The sequence below is a fragment of the Drosophila guanche genome, unplaced genomic scaffold (genome assembly GCF_900245975.1).
Source record: "Drosophila guanche unplaced genomic scaffold, DGUA_6, whole genome shotgun sequence".
In the NCBI taxonomy this organism is placed as follows: domain Eukaryota; kingdom Metazoa; phylum Arthropoda; class Insecta; order Diptera; family Drosophilidae; genus Drosophila; species Drosophila guanche.
This window is the reverse complement of record NW_022995743.1, coordinates 9,482,673-9,497,832: the sequence shown is the minus strand read 5'-3', so window position 1 is coordinate 9,497,832 and position 15,160 is coordinate 9,482,673. Positions and strand designations below refer to the sequence as shown.

Genomic DNA, 15,160 nt, shown 5'->3' with positions numbered 1-15,160 from the left:
CTCTCCTCCGCCATCTCATGACAATTTTAATATTATTTTTATATACATCTTTCGGGGCCAATAAACTCTCGGCGACTTTTGCTCGCTATGGGGGAAAAAAAGGGAAAGGGAAAGGGAAAATGGAGGGGAAACGGGAGGGGAAAATTAAATTAATAAATAATTACTTGAATGCATTTGGCAAAGATGGCCCAAATCTCGAGCACTTACGGCCAGAGACGCAGACACTTAACCAAAGCTTCAAACCCAACTGCGAGATGGGTTAATTGTTGACAAAACAACAATGAATCAACAACTTGTTCTGCTGGGGCCCGGCCACAATTAACAGCGAGTTAGTCATCTGTTGAATCAATCATCTGTAGCTCAATCAGAGCCACAGCCACTCCCCCTGATCAACCCACAGTTGGATGCATTTTTCATGCATTTCGTGGGTGGCATCTTTTTATCCCATCTTTCGTGCTCTTTGGCTGCTAAACAAAACTGAATCTGGCACAACATTCAACTGTGTATGCAACTGTTCTTCTGTACTCTGTAGATATTGAATCTACATATACTCGTTCGTATCTGTCGAATATTTTCAGCTTACCTGGCAGCAAGTGTTCCACTTTGTTTTGTCACTTTTTTGTACATCCATTTTGTATTTATTATTCTGCCAGCGGAAATAATTCTTGAAATATATTTACGGACCAGATTGCCGCTTTGGCTTTCACTGCCGCACAGCGGAAGTAAAAGAAAGTGTCGCCACAAAATACAGCCGCCGCAGAAGCGGATATTGAGCAGAATACTCGTATTACAAGTGGCATTTTGCATAATTTGGTAGATAAAAATGGTAGATTGAAATGTATGCGAGAATTGCAGAAGAGCTTGGAATCTTAAACAGCCTACTACCCACCAGTGCTTCACGTCAATCTTTGCCTCAATATTCTGTAGTTTCTAGAACCTCTCCCCTGGAATGTGTCCATGCATCCACGTATCTGCCTATATCCAAGCACCTGCTACATTTTCTGACTGGAATGATTTACCCAAATCGATTAGAATGCATCTCCAGCAATCCCATTGATACTGGCACTCCATTTAGGCATACTTGTGCATAATGGAGCCAACTGAGAGGCTTTCCAGGAAGTACTCGCACAGCTACGACTGTTGATAGTCACTAAAGTGCCGTTTTTGTGTGTGCCACAAAATCATTTATCAATTTTAATTACAAACTTCGTTGGTAGCGAAACTTTTAACTTTGTGTTTCTTCGTTTCTTTATTTTTGTTGGTATCGTTCTGCCTTTCGAAATGTTTTGCGGGGAATGTGGGTGCTGGGTGCTGGGTGCTGGGGGCTGGCGGCGGCTTCAAGGTCTACCGCATTCGGGGCGAACGCGAACGCGAACGCATGCCGCCGCCTCGAAAGTGTAGCTCGAAGTTTGTTGTTTTGTTGCTGCAAGCGATTTTAATTGATTCCGAGTCAAATTGCCATTAACTGATAGAAACACGAGTGCTAGTGGTAGGCAGAAACACACGCACGCACACCTCTGGAGCCCCGGCTGATTTTCTGAATCCGCATGCCGAAACTTCCTTTACAGTCTTCGCTTGACATTTGTGTGTGAGTTTTTTGTGCTTGTGTATCCCATAGATACGTGGTACGAGTAGATACTCATCGTCACATTGCTGTAATTACAAGCTGCATGATTCTGGAGAGTCACGCCACAAAACAATGAACGCCATCGACGAAAGAACAGCACTCCCCCTCACAGTACACTAGTAAAACACACACCAAAACACTGAGAGAAAAAAACAGAAACAGATAAACTGAAAGTTTGTTTATCTAGTGGGCTTTTAATCGCTTAATTGAAATCAGTTGATACGCCGCGAAATCAAATTAAATTCTACTCGTATAAAGCTGCAATAACAGTGGAGTGGAAAAAACGATCATACAAAACTTTAACCATAATCTCGCTAAAGCGATTACATCCCTTACCGTAGGTTTATCCAATTGAAATAACAACAAAAAACTAAAATGCGCTTTAAAAACAATGCGCGCAAAATGAATTGTGGGAAACAATTAATGTTTGAAGAACATTTCCGGAAATTCAATTGATGCATTATAATTTATAGTTGAATTATTATAATATTTAGCAACATTTAACTGGGAATAATGGGTAACCAACGACAGAAATTATAATTGCTGAAGGAATTCAACCAACTGCCTTATCTCACACACAACATTTGGGAATGAATTACAGCCGAATTAATGCGAACAAAATATTGAATAATTACATTTGAATCTTTTGAAAACATGTGAACCAATATTTGATGCCAAAATATTTGTTTGTCTCCGTGTTTCACGGCAGGTAAATGTTTTTCTCTTAATTGAACCGTTTCTTGAGCGCGGTAAAGTATTAAATAATGGGTATTATTGGGTATTATGAAACCGAAAAAAAAACAAAGAAGAAAGAAAACAAACACAGTATTACTTATTTATTGTTCAGAATAATATTTGCACAAATGCCAAAAGCCAAAGACAACTTCCCCATCTGTATCTGCTAGGCAATTGTTTTCTTAGATTTTTAGATTTTGTAGCTGATGTGGATAATGGTGTTACACAGAGGAATAGTATTACCCACCACCTCTCACTTTATTCTGTAATCGATAAAGGCAGTTTTATCACTTATTTTATTGGCACTTGGCAGTCCAACTTTCTATTTTCATTTGGCTTTTAATGAACTTCAATTAAATTGCTTAATTTATAATTGTGTTGCCATCAGACAGGCAATCGGCAATTTACTTTTGTTTTACTACAATTATTTAAGCCAGAACTGTTTTTGCCCATCATTTGATTAAAACACGAGCCACAAATCGACCCAAACGATTGCATAACCCCCACAATCGGCCCAGTTGGATGGGGAGTGTTCATTGGAAAATCAGTTGAGGAAACCCTAAAAAAACACCAATTGAATAACGAGTTTAATGTTAGGCTCTTTGTTAAGCCTAAAATCAAATCCATAACTGAATCTTTTTTCGTCACGTTTTGCTTTGGCTTCAATTTGACACACACAGAAAATGGCAGAAAGGAAAGAGTAACAATTAGGCAATGAGAGAGCCAGCCGTCAAATGAAGCAAACCGAAAGTCAAGAAGCAGCAAACACACAAAATAAAAACAGAAAAGAAAGAAACTAGCAAAAGGCGGAGAAGAAAAGTAAAAACTAAAAGAAATTCAATTTCCGGATGAAAGACTATCTGCGAGTATACTAAAGATCAGCTGTTTTCACTATTAATACAAAGTTGATAACTATAATTGATTATCACCAATTTGTACAGGCATATTGTAGAATCAGCGATAAGAGAGCCGTTCAAATTTAGCTACTTGGGTGCGACGGAACTTTCGCTTTCAGTGTCGTCTGCTTGAATGTGCTACCTACGAGATACATTCCTCGTATTGTATGTGAAGTTATGCCAAAAAACGCAAGTGAATCTGAGTCTGATTTCGTCGGTGTCTGTGTCGTATCGATGTGGATTTTGTTCAATCGAATCCGAAATGGTATATGGAATTGAGTGCGTATTTGAAATGTCGGTCGAACCGGTTCGGGCTTTGGGGGTTTGGGGTTGGGGGTTTGGGGCTTGAGGTTTCTGGGTGAGCGGCATAACAATTAGCCGCTTAGCGATTTGCATTTTGTATTATACATATCTACAAGTAGTAGGGTCGGTGCTGCCTAAGAATTTCAGATATTACACTTTCGTTTCTGCTTATCTCTGGCTGCTTCCTTCTGTTAATTCTGCTGCAGCGTGTACGCTTGGCCACAGATACTTGGGTGGGCTAGATGCAGATACATTTGCAATGGACACGGCTTATTGGGTCAGGGTCGCCTTGAATGAGTCTTGAATGGTCTTGCCAAACAGTCAAACAGCGAAGTGAAGCCAGCCAAGACATTATGAGCCACAGATACAGATACAACAGACAGATACAAACGAAGAAACAGCAACAGCAACAGGTCTCCCCTCTCCCAACAATGGCAGTAATAATGGCAGCAAGCGTGGCCTGACTTCGACCTCAGAGCTATACACCGTTCGTTCGTTCGGTCGGTCGCTCCTCCTCCTTCTCCTACTACTCCACCGTCGCCTTGTATTATATTTCTCGTGTGGTGCGAGTGTGCCGCTCGCAGTAATGCAGTGCAAGATGGTTTTGGTATCTGCAAGATACATTAACGCTCTTGCCTCAATGTTAACCGAGAGTTGTATTGCTGCTGCTGCTGCCGCTGCTGCTGGATTTCTTTTTGGGCATCCATCAGGCGCAAATAAACATTAATCAAGCTATGAAAACACAACACCAGCCAGTCAGTCAGCCAGCCAGCCAATCAAATTCAAAAACAAGAAACACAAAATTGTTGCAAAATGTTTCGTTAAATTGTTGGCTAAATTATAGCATTGATCGGATCGTTATTCTGCTGTGATCCCGAAATAACGGTAAAGCTAATGAAGCTAAATTATAATAATCATTGTGTCTGTCCGCTGTCTCTGTCTCTGTCTCTGTCTCAGTATTATGGCATCGCATTCTTGTTCATCTCATTATTATTATTGATATTGCTTGGGATGCTGATTATAAAGGCCAACGGAACCCCAAGAGAAGCGGTCGAAACGAGTATAACAGACAAGTAGTACCCCCCCATACAGTATAACAGTATACATACATAGAGATTATTGTTGCTATGCTTTTGTTGTTGTTGTTGTTGTTGTTGTTGTTGTTGCTACCGATATTTGCATAATTTTTATTTATTTTTGGCTTTCTTTGTGTCGCGGCTGCTCCTAATTAACATCAAAATCTATGGGAACAATAGCGAGAAAGAGAGAAGTCCGCCTCTTATCGGCAGCCCACGTCTCGCCTTCTGCCATCACCTCCTCAAAATACACACACACATACATATGTATGTACATGTACACATGTGTGCATTTCTTCGACTCTTATCAGAATATGTTTCGTATTTTTTGGTTTTATTTCTTTATATTGTTTTGGTGGAGTCACAAATGGGAATTTGTAATTAGTGTCGAAGACAATATCAGAAGTAAGGAAAGAGAGAGAGAGAGAGAGAGAGAAATAAATGCGATAAAGTAACAGAACTGTCCCTAGAAACAACAAGTTTTACTCTATAAATAGACATTCCCCCCCAGACACTGGCTTTCAAACACACAAAGCAACCTTTTTCTGTCAGTGCATAACGCTCTAGTGGCAGAAGCAGCAGCAACCCAGACACCAGGCCACTGCAAGTGAAGTGCGAGTGCGAGGTGCATACAAAATAATGAAATCGAAAACGGACGGCCTGCAAAAATGCAATACAAAAATGGCATAAATGCAGCTTACACCAACATATGCACACACACACACTCTTCTAGGCACACGGATTTACACACAGAAAGAGGCAGAGACGAGACAGAGAGCGACCCGTTTGATCGCTTTATCAGCTGAGCTCGAGCAGAGCAGCACCCGCATTGCATTGCAGTGCATTGCAATGAAGAAGTGGATAAATAGAGAGAGAGAGAGAGAGGGAGACAGAGAGCAGTAGCATTGGAAGAGAGACCAGTTTGATCGACATCGACCGACTAACCCAACAGAGGAGAGGAGTGTTTGTTTGTGCATGTTTGGCTGTGTGTTTTCTGTGCCCTTCTAAAAAAGCTCCCCCAATCACAAAACTCACTCAAACACAATTCCACTCGACTCGGGAGCAGCTGCTGCGCGCCACTGTGACGTCATAAAAGCTTTTATTATTTCGCTGTGTGGGGAGAGTGGGGCCAAACCCGAACCGAGCCGAACCACTCACTCGCTCGCGAATATTCTAAACAGACCGCAGCGGCAGCGACGGCCACAGAGCCAAGGCAGAGCAGAGCAGAGCAGAGTCAGAGTCGTCAATTCATTTTATTCCATTCCGAACGCGCAACCCAACGGACGCCTCTCGGCTAGAGTGCGGAGCCCCCAATCAAGAAATATTCATAAAAAAGGAGAGATATACCATATACCATACCATATACGAGCAGAGAAAAAGAGATGCCAAAAAGTTAAATATTCGAATGAAATAAAAAGTGTAGGTGTGGGTGCCAAAAGTGAAGTGAATAAGTGAATTTCTAGTGACTATTTCCAATTGTGATTCCGAAACAAACGATTTGCGAAACTAAATTTACATCCAAAGTCGAGGCAGTCTGCTGCCATCCCACTGGTACACAGGCACCGTTAGTCCGAGGCAAAGACGTAGTCGCGTTTTGTAGGCGCCAATCGTGCCACCCATTTCGCCCCCGCCCCGGTCCCCCATTGCCCGCACATTTACGCCGCCAAGCGCCTGGTTAGGCCTCCTCAATGGTTAGCCCAATGCCGCTGTGCTAAAACAAAGTCCACACGGAATCCAAATTCGTTTTTGCGTTACATTTTTCTGTCGGTACGTAGAAAACAGACACACACCAGAAAATAAATCCCCCAAAACATGTGTATTATTTGTAGAAGATCTGCGAGTGTCTTGCAGCTTTGAGTAGACTTCGAGTGGAGTTTGCAGAGACTTTCTTTCGGTACGGAGAGAGAGAAATGAAAGAAAAAACGATTTTCACTTTTATTTGAGACCAGTCTCCGTCCCTCCCTCGTCTAAGCCAACTAGACATGCATACATACATATGTATGTATGTTTGTGTGTATGTGTGTGTATATCTACGTCTTGCACCTGTTTGCATGTTGTTGTTGAGGTTTTTGGCCAACAGTTGCAGCCAACTAAAATACAGTTATGATAATGATGAAAATAACAGAGTTAATTTATTTATCGCTAGCCCTGTATTCAGGCTCTACTTATGCGACAGTTTGAGCTACGAAGAAGAACACAAAATTTATGGTTGATAAAAACCCAAAGAAAGTAATTTAGCAAAGCCATAAACGACAATTTACGAAATTTGTTTAAACAATTTGATAGCCGTAAAAAAAGTGCTAATTATATTTGAAGCGAATTATTAGATAAAAAAAGAAGAGAAAGCAAATCCAAAGGTACTGGGAAATGCAACTGTAAGCTCTTCAAGGGCAAATTGTTAGCAAGACTTTTGTGATTGCTTCATGAAAATGCAATAAAGAATTACAACAAATAGTACACGACAGGCACAATTTGTGTTATGTGGCGACGACGACGCCAATGGCAATTAATAATAAATAGTTGCCAAAGAAAAGCACAAAAAAAGCATTTAAAGTACAGTTTGAAATTCCGACTAACAGACAAACAACCGTTACTCTAGAGTCTAGAGTCACTAGAGAAGAAATTGATTGAAATTATTGTAAACGTGTGTGTGTGTTCCCAATTGAAATTTAAAAATTATTCCAAAACTCCTTTGATATCAACATACCCTTGTTTTTTACAAATACCGCGTATAATAAAAACAAATACGAAAGAAGCCCCAGAGTTAACTGGAACTGAGTGAATTATAATGCTCTCAACTGAACCCATCTGCGGGTGCCCCGAATGTGAACCCAGCCACGCGGCAGTTCTCATATGGAGATGCAAAGCAAGCAGAACGAACCCCCTGCCACCCATCCCACCCACTCCACACCACACCACAAGCACAGCACACTGTTGTACTGAACCGAACCCGGACCCAGAAAGACAATTTTAGTTGGTTATATTACTAAATTCACACGAAACTAAGCACAAATTAATGGCACCCGTAGTCGCACAGTCGCAGTCGGTGTCGCAGTGGCGCGGTCTTGGATCGAGGCGTCAAGTTTGAGCTTTGCTGCTGTTCTCCGTTAGCTTGTGAATGATATTTTGTTATACAAAAGCTTTTGCAAATAAATTTGCATGCGATTTGTGCAAATCGTCAGGCCGGGTCGAGCAACGACGCACACCACACACCGCACACCGCATATCGCATACCGTACGCCGCACACCAGGTCCGGTCTGAGTTGAACTAAGTTATTTAGACTGTGAATCATGCGATTGGACGACGCAAAGAATCTATTTGAATTGTATTATGGCACTCTGGTCCAAGTGCCTCACTGCTGCCTGCCTGTCTCAACCCTTTGTCCCCCCGCTGCCACTATTTTCTCTGTCCCTCTGCCCCTCCTACTGTATGTGAGTGTGGTGTGTGCGGTCGGGTCGGAAGCCACTTATGCCAGAAAATTTAGTTTTTACAGTGAACGGCACAAATAAAATGATAAAAAAAGAAAGAAAGAAAGAAAAAACCTAAAGCAGATAAAACTTATACAAGAGATAGAGCTAAACGATAAAACACACACACACACACACACGTACAGACACAGAAGTAAAATAGTAGCACAAAAACAGAAGGCGAAAATTATAAAAGTGGCAAATCGGGGAAAGAGGTGTCCCTCGGCCACGATAACAACGCGGAACATTCTACTCGATCTGATCCGAAGCGAGCAGAACAGAACAGAACAGAACCGATACGAGCAGCGCCAAAAATGATTGTTGTTGTTTTTGTCGATTAAAAACAAAAGCAATAAATAGAACAGAATTGAATGTTTAGCGCAGCGCGTAGGCTGCACTCACACACACACACACACATGGGCAGGCGAGAGAGCGCAGCGCTCAAAACGGACACTGAAAACGAATTGAACAAATTTAAAGCAAATTAATTAATTAAAAGAAGCCCCCGGGCGGCACATTTGGCATTGGCTAGATAATATGTAAAATGGAGGAAAACAACAACAAAATAAAAAAAATAAAAATAAAATAGTCATCGGCAATGGGATGGATGATGATGATGATGATGATGATATTGAGAGAAGCAGACCATTTATAGGGGGATAAATATACACACTCACACACACACACACATGTAGATATGTAATAGCTTCCCCTCGTCAGCTTTGGGATAACAAATGCGATCATTTCGGCAACATTCTTTAGACAACTCCAGACATCCTTTGGAACAGACTCACACTCAAGCATGACTTGAACGGGAATTATCTCAATATTTGAAAGACATATTCAGACCTCAAGCGATAGCAAATGTAATATAGAATCTAGAATATATTCAAGTTATTTCCTCTATTTTCGACATCTGTAATTGACATTCTCCCTTGTTTTTGTTTCGTTTGCAGTGCGGGACACTAGACGGAGCCGAACAGGTATATCATCAGCAGCGCAGCAACAGAATGGACGTCTACCAGATTGACGATGGATTCCACTCAGATGGCGGCACCGAGACACCGCCACCGTCGCCCAGCTCGGGCTCCTCGATAGCCTCGACCTCGGACCATGGGTCGCTGGAGAGCGTCGACACCGGGGGAACACAGCGCCTGGCCGTTCTCTCGTTCGAGCAGGTGAGCAAGCTGCACGACGTGATGGACGAGAAGGTGGCCATACATGGACGCGGCAACTTCCCCACACTGGAAGTGACGCTCAAGGACCTGGTCAACCTGGTGCGCCGCAAGCTGGAGGCAGAGGTGAACGCCGGCGGTGCCGGGGTGTTAGTTAAGGACATCCGCCTGAACGGTGGGGCAGCTAGTCATGTTTTAGCCAGCGAGGATCAGCCATACAATGACCTGGACCTGATATTTGCCATCGAGCTGAGCACACCGCGCGTCTTCGACCGCGTGAAGGTGGCCGTGCTCAACACACTGCTCGACCTGATGCCCGAGGGCGTCTGCAAGCGACGCATCTACACGTGCTCCCTCAAGGAGGCCTATGTCGGCAAGATGGTCAAGGTTAACAACAACAATGACGGCGACCGTTGGTCCCTCATCTCGCTGGGCAACTCGCCGGGCCACAAGAACGTGGAGCTGAAGTTCGTCGATTCGATGAGGCGCCAGTTCGAGTTCTCCGTGGACTCGTTCCAGATCGTGCTCGACTCGCTGCTTCTGTTCTACGATTGTGCCGCTCTCCCCATATCCGAGAACTTCTACCCGACGGTGGTGGGCGAGTCCGTGTACGGGGACTTCCAGGAGGCGCTCTACCACTTGCAGAAGAAACTGATCTCAACGCGCCAGCCAGAGGAGATCCGCGGCGGCGGCCTGCTCAAGTACTGCAACCTCCTGGTGCGCAACTACAAGGCCGTCGACTCGCAGCTGATCAAGACACTGGAGCGGTACATGTGCTCGCGCTTCTTCATCGATTTCCCGGACATCAACACGCAGACCACAAAGCTGGAGGCCTACTTGCGCAATCACTTCTGGGGCGTCGACGAGGAGCCCCTCCAGTATCAGTACCTGATGCATTTACGCGAGGTGGTCGAGATGTCGACGGTCTGCCTGATGAGCCACGAGCGGCGACAGACGCTGCACCTTATCCAGTCGCTGGCCGCCCAGGTCCTCTACAACAAGCAGGAGAAGCAGCAGCAGCAGGCCCAGGCGCAGTACCAGCAGCACCAACAGCGACAGCAACAGTTCCTGGACTCTGCGCAGCATCAGCAGCAGCAGCAACAGCAACAGCAGCAGACACAAGCTCAGGCGGCGTCGCAGCAGGGCACAACGCTCACCCTGGTCTCACAGTCGCCGCAGTCGGCCCAGGGACAGACCATCTACGTGCAGCAGGCGGCCCCGCCCACGGTCTGCTGCACAAGCAGCAGCGATCAGTCCGCGGCAGCGGGCCCACAGACTATCCAGATACAGGCGGGCCCGCCGGGCCTCATCTATGCCAACGGCGTCTACTATGCACCTGTGATTCCCAGCACCATTTGCACGTGCAACTCCACCTGGCTGAGCACGTGATTGGGGCAGCACACCCAACAACACCAGCATCAGCATCAGCATCAGGAGCAGCAGCAAAAGCATCATTTGTCAGAGAATGCATTGGGATCAACAACAGCAACAACAACAACAACAACAACAACGCTCTTGGCTGAAACTGAACTAATAACTAAACCACCATCATCATCCCAAGCCCCAGCCCCAGCCCCACCTCGCATTCAAATCCGAATCCCGACAAACAACAACAAGAACAAGAGGCAGAGCTCAACCATACAGAAAGATGGAAATTCGAAGATAGCCATGACAGGAGTAGAGAAAGATCCGGAGAATACAGCAGCAACAGAAGCAGCAGGAGCAGGTGGAGGAATCACTGGCATCCTGGTGGTCACCACGGAGCTGATTCAAGGTGTACCCGTCTACAGCCGGGAGGACAGCAGGGAGGCGGGCACCTACAGCGGACAGTTTGCCTTCTTCTATCCGCACGATGGATCGCCGCCCAGTATGCTGCTGCTTGGCGAGAACTCCTATCTCAATGTAACCGAGCATCAGGACGAGGAGCACTATCTAAAGAATTTTGTCTAAGCGGAGATACAGGGCAACCGGTAACGCAGCCTTTCTTCTTCTCGGTGCCCATCGGTACGACTCAATGTTCCCTTCCTTCCCCTTTTACCCAATTGCAGTCTGTAGAGACTTTCCAAGACACAGCCCACCAAACTCTCAACAAAGAAGATCATTTTCAGACTGAAGTCCAGCCGCTGTTAGATGTTGATCAGGGCCCCAAAAAAAAATATTAAAAAAAAAAAAAAACAAAAAAAAGAGGGCTGATAAATACAAAGATAAAGAACGTATAAACCATAAAACACGGCTCACACACACACACACACACACACTTTCACGGATGTTTCAACAACAAAATATGTTTGGATCCAGCTAAATTTCGTTGTTTTGTCTGCTTTAATTACTTCTTCCCACTTTCATTCATTTTCTTTATCCCTATTCCACTTTGTTTTCTGTAATAAAACAATAGAAAAACCCGAATTTGAATTTAACTTGCAATTTGTAACGTACGCCCACGCCCACACATCATGCCCTACCCCACACGCCCACACCTTTTGAATAGACAAACACTTATATAGCCTGTTAATTGTGCGATTAAATTGAATGACTTTTTGTATGACAAGTGCAGGAGAGTGCAGGAGGAGTGTCGTCGTTTCCAGTCCAGTAGAAATTCCAAGCAAAAGTCCAAGTGCTGGCAGGCAAAGCAGCGATGATATGATGAAACAAGTGATGAGATAATATGTAAATATTAGTCAAATTGAACTGTCGATGTCAGAGGAGGAGAATGATTATGATAATGATAATGAGAATGATGACTGGAAGACTGGAATGAGATGTAGGAGAAGGAGATTGTATTTAGCTGAGGGATGCCTAAACAGCATCAGAAGAATTTGCTCAATGAAATTCAATTCACAAAAACAAACAATACAATTAATCAATAACCAATTATTGTAATCAAAAATCAAAAGTAAATCAACAAAAAGAAAATCTCTAAACGGATAATATGAGAATAAGAAATGAGAAATGATGTGTACAATGTTTGGGAAGAATGTCATATTTTGTAGTATATTTTTTCAGTGTGTGTCAGGCAGCAGCAGCAGCAACATATGTGTGAATGTATGTGAGTGAGGTCAGTGATTGATTGATTGATTGATTGAATTATGTATGCTATGAGAGAAGCAGTTAATTTCAGATGGGTGATAATTAATGAATGATTATTAACTGGCATGATATGATATACATCCATATACATAAATAAAATAAATCAAGAAATATGCTGTCAACTATTTATAACATTTGAATGCTACCACAAACAACAAACAACACAACAAACCTTCTGCTCTATGTGTAAGTTTTCTTTTGCAATTGCAAACATTATAAAAATCAAATGACTAAAATATGTAGAAGCAAGCATATGTATGTATATTTATCTATATATTTCCACAACAAATGAAAGACAACAAGTGGTCCACAAAATAATACGAATGATCGATTATTCGCATTCGATGACGATGCCGATGACGATGACGATGACGTTTACGATGTTTCCTCTCTGCGTGCATTCTTTGAGAACTCTTTGAAGAATTGCTACCACTTACGCACTTTTGTATAATGTTAACCCTGAACTTGTGTTTTGAATTTATGTATTAACTTTAGTTTAGACATTGTGACATAATGTACGATGAACGATGAACGATGTACGCTGTATGTATGTGTATATATCCAGATAATCTCTACGCATATTCGACAAGGTCCAAAGCCAACGTATTCCAATTTGCATGCTGTTCGATCTGCATTGGGTGGGGCCGAATCGAATCGTCCTCTCCTTTGCCAGCGAGCAGCCTGTAAGAATTTTACTTAGTGCAAACTTTAAAGCAAGAAAAACTGAAATCAAAACTTAAACCAAAAAATAACGAGAAAATCCACACAAAAAAATGAAAATTATGGAATATTTGTCAGCTGCAAAAGAAAAAGGTTTATTATATTTGTTTTTTTTTTTATATTATTTTGGGTCCCATAGCTAATGCTGCCTGGGCTAGGCGGATTGTTTCTTTACATACAATACCATACAATATATAGATATATACACATATATATTATTTAGATATATGTTAGTCGGATAAGCCTGTAGAGAAGTGGACATTTTTGAAATATCTCTAGCGTGTAATCTTAAATTTATACATCTACAATACAGATAAAGATCCAGATACAGAGACCAGATATAATTGTAAATTCAAGCAAATCAATCCATTGAGATTTGTATATAATAAACATATACTTAATTACGTATATATAATTATTATACCAACCTAAACACACACACAAACCCCCCAAAACACTCACACAAACACCACATTTACACAAACACACACACACACACACACAACACAATATATATATATTACTTACATATTACATTAAATATATATAATAATGTATCTATATCTACAACAATTACCATACATATTACTTCTGTGCGCTTCTTGCGATCTAAGGAATTTCAATAAAAACAATCAAAAATACCTAAAAAGTATAAAAACCGCGAAAATTACCACACAAAAAAATATACAAAAAACAAAAAATATAAATCTATTCAGGCATTTCTTACTCAGGGTTCGGAATGGGAATGGGAATGGAAAAGAGACGTGGTCACATCTATAACCAGTTGGCCATTCCATCGGGCATCCAACTGTTTCCTCCTTTCCAATTTCATGGCGGCAAACATCTGCTGATTATGAGAGTGGACATGGACACAGAAAGGCATCTTCGGGGCCAGACCCAGGCAGGCGCAGGCGCAGGCGCAGCCAGGGACTCGGACTCGGACTCGAACTCAGACCCAGCCTCAACCTCGACTTTAGCTGCATCTTCATCTCCATCTCCAGCTGTTTCGCTTTCGCCTCTGCTGCTGGCTTCACGTTCGTTTTACAATTTAATTCGCATGTGTTTTTTGGATTTGGCTTCAGGTAATTGTATAATGTCGCAGCATCGTCCAGTCCGAGTAACGACCGGCACCGGCAGTCTATGAAGTTGTTGATAAGTGGAAAATATGACAAGCATACAAAGCCGTAGGGGAATGGTATCGAATGCTATGCGGCAGCGTCTTTATGTGTTTGTATCTTGTATCATTGATGATTTATGCATTTTGATTAAGTTGTTTATGACCAAAAGAGTTTTTCGAGTGCCTCGAAAAATACTTGGCACTCCAAAAATAGATAGCGAGCCCATGCTCGCCTCGGTGAGCAACGACAGCCAAATGGGCGTTTGCTAAATATTGTACGCAACCCCGATCTACTTTGCACAAATCAAGCGCATATTATAGAATATTTAACTGTAATTTATGAACAGAACTGATGCCTTTGAAGGATTCAAATTTGAATTGAGCGCGCCACATCGAGCAATTTCGAGATTTTTAGAGTTTCATGGCGGTGAGTTTGTGTCAGATGTGGATTTATGTTTTGATAGCTCAGCGCTGCCAGACAGATTAATTAACCAGAAAATATTAGCTTGACAATCGATAGAAACTCTTTTGATAGAAATCATATCAAGAGTGAACGTATATTATTCTTGGATATATTTGTGATCAAATTTGAAACGCAAAAATGAGTCCAGAAGAACGTCTGACAGGAGAAAATTTCGTTGACCGCGCCCTAACACATTTTGATTTAAAAGCTAGCTAGTATATAAAATTACAATAAAAATCAGCATTAAATATTAAATATGTGTGTACATATAAAATGTAGGTATAGAAAATGTACAGAAAAACAAGAAAGACATGAAATAAAGAAACCCCTTCATGATTCATGGATCAAACCCAATCCCCAAAACTGACTCTGGCCCACAATTATATTGTAACAGTTATAAAAATCTCAAAAACTCACTCGGTTTATTTTATTTCCCTTCGCCGGTTAGGGATTTGTATAATTTTCAGAAAACAAACTTGAATGTTTTTGAATG

At 42.3% G+C, this 15,160-nt stretch overlaps 1 protein-coding gene across 4 annotated transcripts in view; it reads left to right on the top strand.

The window, feature by feature from the left end:
* The window catches only part of LOC117591519 (terminal nucleotidyltransferase 5C), a 42,167-nt gene extending 30,713 nt beyond the window's left edge, over positions 1-11,454 (top strand). For 3 of the 4 annotated variants that reach the window (XM_034284817.1, XM_034284830.1, XM_034284822.1), the window contains exon 3: positions 9,062-11,454. In XM_034284817.1, the coding sequence (XP_034140708.1) occupies positions 9,062-10,669 (1,608 nt within the window). In that variant the 3' untranslated portion in view covers positions 10,670-11,454. Of the gene's footprint in view, positions 1-6,062; positions 6,405-9,061 lie in introns of those variants that run through there. The other variant, XM_034284838.1, reaches the window with a different exon arrangement.
* The last annotated feature ends 3,706 nt before the right edge of the window (positions 11,455-15,160 follow it).